The 8038-nt window shown below is 34.5% G+C and overlaps 1 protein-coding gene across 3 annotated transcripts in view; it reads right to left on the reverse strand.

The window, feature by feature from the left end:
• The window catches only part of LOC18094937 (thaumatin-like protein 1), a 70340-nt gene extending 62302 nt beyond the window's left edge, over positions 1-8038 (reverse strand). For 2 of the 3 annotated variants that reach the window (XM_052447083.1, XM_052447080.1), the window contains exon 1: positions 7912-7979. In XM_052447083.1, coding sequence (XP_052303043.1) covers positions 7912-7969 — 58 coding nt within the window. In that variant the 5' untranslated portion in view covers positions 7970-7979. Of the gene's footprint in view, positions 1-6515; positions 7340-7911 lie in introns of those variants that run through there. The other variant, XM_024609140.2, reaches the window with a different exon arrangement.

Raw genomic sequence — 8038 nt, forward strand, 5'->3', positions numbered from 1 at the left:
CTTTCATAGCCCAAACCGTATGGTATAACCGACACATGTGCTATGAAAGGAACTTGATTTGTTGTTAACATAAGTTATAATCATGAATATCTGACAACATTTACAAGTATTAGCATTATTCGAATAAGATAGCTAATGTAATTATGTTAACAATTTATAATCTGATTGGAACCTCCTTTGTGTGTGGTTTCTAGTTGAGTAATAAGAGTTTATACTATACTTGTTTGAAATACCATTAGTGGATCCTCTAACATTAACAATTGTTTTTATCACTGTTTAATCTTTCAATCAATCTTACATCTCAAAGTCCTCATTATTATTATTATTATTATTATTATTATTATTATTATTATAGTTAACCTCTATGTGGTTCTACCCCGGTCTTGCCGAGTTATTTATTACTTCGACACTCCTGCACTTGACAGAAGACATCAACTATTTGGTCGTGTCACCTTCCCTTCCCTTTCTTCCTCTCTCTCTATCCTTTCCCTTGTTTCCTTCTGCTCTCCTTTTCTTTCCCCTTCTATTTCTCTCTTTCTTTCTGTTTTACTCTGTTCTCCTCTCTATAATCTCACTTGTCTCCCCCTCCAGCTCCTCTCTCGCCCTAGTATTTATAAGATGGAAAAGGGGGGGAGAGGGCTGCTATCCTTGTCCAGTCATGGTGTAGGGGTAGGGTGGCTATGGTGGCCTACCCCTAGAGCCACTTGCAGGGAATGGCTCTCCTGGCTTTTTCATCATGGTGGTAAGCCATGAGGGGGTGTGGGTTGTGTTGGGGTTTTGGGTTTTTGGGAGAGAGAGAGAAATGAAAGTTGCAAAGGAGGGGAAGAAAAACCTTCTTCCCCTGCCTTTGCACGTTAGGGAAGAAGAAGACACATAGTGCCATTCAAAACAAAATTATTTTGAACTTTTTTTTATTGAATAGTGCATGAAACAATTAGAAAACAATTAGAAAGAGGACTTTTCTTAAACCTTAGACAGACCAACAATTAGAAAACACAACAATACTTTAGTTATATCAGACAATGCAGCTTACCTTACGTAAGATGTATTAGGGGTGCTAATACCTTCCCTTTACGCAATCAATCCTCGTGCCCAATCTCTGAGAGTAGTTGGGGTTCCTAGTGACCAAAATATTAGGTAGTGACTCTCATTCCCTCTTTCTAAGGATAAAAGACGAGAATTCTTTATCCTGTCCATTTCCCCACACCACATGGCAATATGGAATTCTAGGAGGACATTCACTATGATGTCGCACCACATGCGACAATTGAGAAAGGGGATGGTTGGATTTTGGTCTTGACTTGAGTTGTTTTGGTTGTGATATTCATGATCGATGTTGCTGCTAGCATTATTAATGTATGTCATTGGCAACTGCTATCATTAGTTGGAGGGAGTAGTTGTTGTTGTTCTAGGATTCAAGCAAACACCTAAAGGGAGGTGAATTAGGTGTTCCACTAATAATAACAAATATTAAAATTAATTCAATTAAACACAATTAACCAACAATATAATTAGATTGTGTAAAGTGAAGAGTAAAGGGATAGGAATTGTAAACTTGATTTTTAATGTGGTTTAGCGAGTTTATATACACATCTCAAGCACCAAATTGGTCTTGTGTATTTTTTTCTTTCACTAGTCCAAATTAAAGATTAGAATTTTCATTTGATGAATCCACATCAAGATTTTAAACCACTTGAAGATCATTTCTTTTCAAGATTTTTCACCACTTGATGAATTCACACCAAGATTTTTCCCTCTTGAAGATATGCTCTTTTCAAAAAAAAATTCTTGGTGATGTTCCCTCACCAATACCAAGAGTTTTATCCTAACTCTCAAAGGATTACAAGGATGATTTTACTCACAATAAAACTCTCTCGAAGAGTAGATGATATAATTTAAACTCTAGTATCTCCATAACTTACTCAATAGCATTTAGATGATTTATAAAGGTCTTTATAAAGTGTCATGAGTATGAAAATAAATGCTCTAGTGCTAGAATATGAATGCTCAATTCTTAAAATAGCTTCTGTAATATGTATATTCAGAATCCTCTTTTATTTTAACAATAATGAGAGTTGTTTATAAGTTTCCAAAACAAACCAGCCATTTTTAGTCGTTGTAGCTCCATTGACGGCTGAACCAATCAACCGATTCAGATTTGTCAAGCCGATTGGTCAATCGATTCCTATAGTTTCTCAGATGTTCATCACGGATGAATAAGTGGTAGACCAGTTCACTTGGTATTACCAAGCGGTCGACTGGTTCAACTTAAATACCAGATTTGAATAGTTTGAACCTACTGAATCTTGAACCGATATTAATCCTATATATATACAAAATTAAGTGTGTAAGTTCATTTTAATTTTGTTATTAAGCTAAAATATAAATATTTACTTAATTACTAAAATGAACAATTAATTCTTAGATTCTCATATGTTCTTCACTTGCTTTGGTGGCTAGGTTTTAGAGAAGAAGAAAACTATTTTTTTTTCTACACTTTCACTCCATTTTTTTTCTACACTTTCACTCCATTTTTTTTCTTTTCTCTATCTTAAGTTTTTCTTCGAGGGTCACTACGGTTTCTTACCCACTCTTTTTTTTTTCTCTCTAATTTTTCTATGGAGGCTAGAGTGTTTTTCTACACCTCCTCCTTTTTCTTACCTTGCCTTTCTATTAATAAGCAACGGGGCAGGTTCTAGAATTTTTATAGGTGAAACAATCATATCCTTTGATTTCTTTGGGTCGATTTTGACCCTTCATCATTATTGTACATTTGGTACAACATGCTCGTGTTCTATAAAGCTCACACCAAATCTTAATCATAAAGAGTGGGGAGGGGAGAGAGAGAGAAGAAGAAGAAGAAGAAGAAGAAAATGGGGCTGAAAAACTTCACTGCCATTTTTCAAAATCAGATGACCCGTTTCCTTTCAAAGGGTAGCCAAAAAGTTCCCATACACAACACACACACCCATTAGCGAGCTTCTTCTTTACCAAAACAAAACTAAAAAAATTATATCATCATTTTCAAGCCACCTTCTAGCTATAACTGGAAACAAAAAAAAAACAAAAAAAACAATACAGCCTCTTTCATCAGCGCTGTCTTTTTTCTCCACCCTCGAGTAACTTCTATCTTGCCCCACGTTGACTCAAGGAACCATAGCCGCTGCTTCCACAGTACCATTAACCTGAGGTGTTCATTACCGGAATCATAACCCAAGGCAGGCCAGGAGCCCACTCACATCGTCCATGTGCATCTTCAGCGTGCTCGTTCTACATTCTTGCCTCTGACCTCTCTGGACTTAGCTTTATTCAAGCACTAGCCACTCAAAAAAGAGTGAAGAAGAGGTACGGGATATCCAGTGGAGCTGCCTCCATCATAATCACTCAAGGTATAAAGCTTCTACTTATTCTCATGTAGTTGTAATCTTTTACATGTGCATGCTACTGCAAAGGCAAGCTCCCGTTTTTCCTTTATGTGCTATGAAGTTAACATATAGTGTTGTAAGGTGTGTGGATCTTTTAAGTCCTAACCTGGTCACGGGTGTTCTTTCACTTGCTACGGATACTGAAGGGGATGGGGTGTGATTTTTGCTTCAAACGCATATGGTCTTGAAAACTTGATTGCATGTCCTAAGGTCATGTTAAGACCTTGCCTAGTTAATTAAGAATGCTCTTACCCAAGGTTAAAGTTCAAGAACGATATGAGAAGGTGGAAAAAGATGTTGATAACTATTGGGGTCATAGGTTTTCCTTCGTTTTTTTGTGTCTTTTGAAAATAAAAATGCATAGGACTGTCAGGGAGTTTTTCCATACCATGCTTGGGCTTTGGATGTATGTTTCCTTTACATGAGATGATGGCTACCTTGCTTTGGATCCCTGGTTAACGATGATGCATGAACTATCGTGCATGATTTTTATGTTCAAAAGATCCAGTCCTCTAGCAGTGCATAATTATTGGCCAAGCCGTAGATAAAATGATTTTTGGTTGAAGAAGATTCGGTATGTGCAAGGGTTTCTCGTTCATTTCTTTTTACTGTCCCATGGCTTTTCGTCAATGCTAAGGCACCTATATTTCTCTTTTCTAAAGTTAAGTTGGTTGTTATCTACAAATAGGTTTCTCACGGGCTGAAGAATATATATAAAAAACAATAAAAAACCTGTTCAATTTAACCTCTTAAATTCACGAAACAAGGTTATGAAAATAAATAATTTCATAAAAAATAAATTAAAAAAAACATAAAATCTAACTAAAAAAACATGAAGTCTAAATCCTAGCTAATTCAATGTTGTCAATCCAATGTTCAAGGTTAAAATTTTAAAAATAAATTAAATTAAAAAACAAAAAATAATCTGAGTCAACAAAATTAATCCTCAAATTTGTTATATGAATAATAAAATCATGACAATTCTATAAAAAAAAAAATTAAACAAAGTTAATTCCTCACCAACCTAGTGGTAGAGCATAAAATTGAAAAGATTGTGTGTGCCACTTAATATATATTGTTAAATTTTCTATGAGAAAGCAGAGTAGTAAACAACCAATTAGAGGAAAGAAGAAAAAAAATGGAAAGCAGAGTAGTAAACTGCCAATTAGAGGAAAGAAGAAGAAAAAGAAAAGGTTGTCGGTATTAAACTGAACAACCATCTGCCACACGCGCCGCCTCATTAACGACAGCCTCTGGTCAATGAATATCCCTACACATGCCACCTGAAATGTGCGGGAACGACCAACGCATTGACTTGCACTTATCAACTATTTTTTAAAATTATTTATATTTATTAAATTATAAAATTGGAAATAAACCACCCTGATAAAAAATAAAAAAAATAAAATAAACCCAATGAAAATATACAAATGCTCTTGGTTTGAACCTCAAGTGACTAACTAGATATATATATCTCAGTTAATGAGAAAGCAGACCAGTAAACAGCCTTTTAGAGGAACGCAATTTAATGCAGGAAGAGGGCCATACTCACAAGAAAATTGATTTACACCCGACATAATATTTTCTAAGTGTAAAAAAAGTTAAGGTATTGCTAACGTGTGTTTTCTAGAAAAACAATTAATTATAAACTTAAAATCTCATACATATTAAAAAATATATTTTTAAAATATTAAGATAGTAAAACACTAGATGACATTCTTTTGATATATATATTAAGACCATAATGAACTAGATTGATTTTGGCAAACCATGGTTAATTTATAAAATTCATGATCAAAGTCATAAGACCGTAATGACCAAATAAAAAATAAATTTAAACAAATCATGAAACTCAATTCCCAAACAACAAAAGATTTGTGGATGAAATTGAATAAAAAGTTAAATTAAAAAAAAGATAAAAAAAAGATGGTTTGATTCAAGTGGGGTAAACTTGTTGAACTCGCAACATAGGTTATGAAAATGAGATAACCTCATAGAAAACAAGCTTAAGAAAAAAACATAAAGCTCAAATCTCAACCAACCCAATGTTGAAGGATGAAATTGTAAAATTCGAGTCAAACAAAGTTAACCCCCAAATTCATGACATGAGTAATAAGATCGCGATAACTCTATAAAAATAAAATTTAAAAAAAAAAACAACGAATGTCAATTCCCAACCAACCAAAAGTTAAATAATGGAATTGAAAGAAAAGAAATTCAACCCGGGTTATATAATCGCGATAACCCCAAAGAAAATAAATTGAAGAAAAAATGTCAAATGTCAAATCCCAACCAACCCAATATTAAAGAATAAAAATGAAAAAAAAAAACAACTTGAGTCAACTCAAATTAACCCACCAACTTCATGACATTAGTCATGAGAATTGGATAACCCCATATAAAGCAAATTAAAAATAAATATGAAGTCCAAATCTCAACCAACTCAATATTAGAGGATGAAATTAAAAAAAAATTATATAAAAAAAAAAAAGCCATCCCATGTTAACCCAAACCCAAGTTAGAAAAAAGTATTAAAAAAAAAATCTTTCATTGCTACTTTTAATAACAATTGTTTTTTCATGTTTTCGTTTAAGGGAAATATGACATTTAAAGAAATTAAATACACTTTTTCATATTTTTGAGAGTGTTAGACATAAAAATAGTGATGAAAGATAAATAATAATAATAAAAAACAAAAAAAGAATCGATCGCTAGAGCCAAACCAGAAGACAATGACATAGAACACAGAGAGAGGGTTCAAATGGGCATCGAGAAAGGGCAGAATCGGTCATCAAAAGCTACTGAACATGCCACCTAAGTGTTGCGACCTCCCCCCACTCGTCGGTGCGTCCTACACACACACCATCCACTTTTTCCAATTTTTTTCACCATCGAGAAAGATTATCACCTTATGACAAGTTAACTTGGCAAAGAAAGGTAATAACAATGTTTTGAAATTGAAGGCGGCAACAGCAGCCAAAAATAATTAATTTAAAACCATCTACTTAGTACATATAAGTTGATCAAGGGTTGCTAATTTGTAACGAATGGCATACAGTTTTACCATATCAACAGCATGAAAATTGATAATTGATGTGAATCCCAAATCTATTATTCTATTTCTTTATTAATTATCATAAAAAAACATTTATTAAAGGTGTTGTCCTCCAACTCTCTTTCCATAAAAAGAAAGAGTTGCGAGCCACCACATACATTTGATCATGGACAAAAGGTAATCAAATAGTTGCCTCCACTAGGACAAGTAAACGTGCTCGATTTATCATCATAAGCATAACTATAAGCTTGAGGACACTGCTTCTTGAAGATCATCGAATATTGGTTAGGAGGACATTTGTCAGGTGTACTGTACTCTCCTGTGCAGCAGAACTGCGGCTGGTTAAATGCCAAACACGCGCTCTTGCAGGCAATCACAGTCCCATCTGGCCCCCTCACTGCTAAACTAGGATCACAAACAGCATTCACGTTAGCTGCACAGCTTGTAGAACTGCAGCCAGGAGAACCTCCTTGCGGGGTTACCGAAATTGGGATGTTAAAGCCATCAACAAGGCTGATATCATAAAAATCTAGCCCACCACTACCATTTAGAGTAAATTCTGCCAGGGATGCTGGTGGGATCGCACCGGCTCCATTGCATTCTATGACACCAGAGGCACAGTCAGCAGTAGCACAAACAAACTTTCCCGAGGCATCTGTAGAGCATTGCGTTCTGGCCCACAAGCGGCCAGACCATGTTGCAGGGACACTTAGCGAATATGAAGCACCTGTTGCCAATGTGAAGCCAGTTGAAGATATAGGCGGACGGCCAGCAGCCGTTAGAGTTCCTGGCCAGACTGTGTATGGACAGTTGTTTTTGACGACGAAAGTCACAGATTGAGCTCCTGCATGCGTGCAAGCTGCGCAAGATTTATTTTTGTTCATATCAATAATTAAATCTTAGTCGATTCAAAGAAAATTTTAAACAGTCATGGTTCACGAGTAATTAACTGATTCGAAAATATTTTTATTATCAAATAAAAACACAAAGAAGTTTTAAATACATCAAACTCTAATTTATGTGAATCTATTTTATTTTATTTTTCATATAAAAAGAATAGGACTTGAATCTAAGACTTGGCCTTCGTTTTCTCTACGGGACTAAACGTCCGTACATAATTCAATATTTAAAATCTTGCATTAATTCACTTATTTTTCTTTTAAAAAGATAACATAACCCAGGTTTATTTTTTAATATATAAAAAGAAAATCTTGTTGATATGTTTATTGGATTCACGAAATCCATTGAATAATGAAAAAGTAATTAATGTTGCATATGCAAACAGAAAATATATATGTAAGCTGCGCAATATTGCATATGCAAACAGAAAATATATATGTAAGAGCAAGGAGAATAATCAAAGTGAATAATATGCACAATAGAGTTTTGCATGCAAGAATCTAATATATGTAATATTGTAAAAGTACTCGCCATAGAGGAAGATGACGAGGGTGAAGGTAATTATAGCAAAGGGCATACGACTCCCCATTGTTGCGATTCTTCGATGGGCTGAATTAAGACCTTTTCAATCTTTTTCAAGAGATTTGAGGTAAGCAAG

This window comes from Populus trichocarpa, chromosome 1 (genome assembly GCF_000002775.5).
Source record: "Populus trichocarpa isolate Nisqually-1 chromosome 1, P.trichocarpa_v4.1, whole genome shotgun sequence".
In the NCBI taxonomy this organism is placed as follows: domain Eukaryota; kingdom Viridiplantae; phylum Streptophyta; class Magnoliopsida; order Malpighiales; family Salicaceae; genus Populus; species Populus trichocarpa.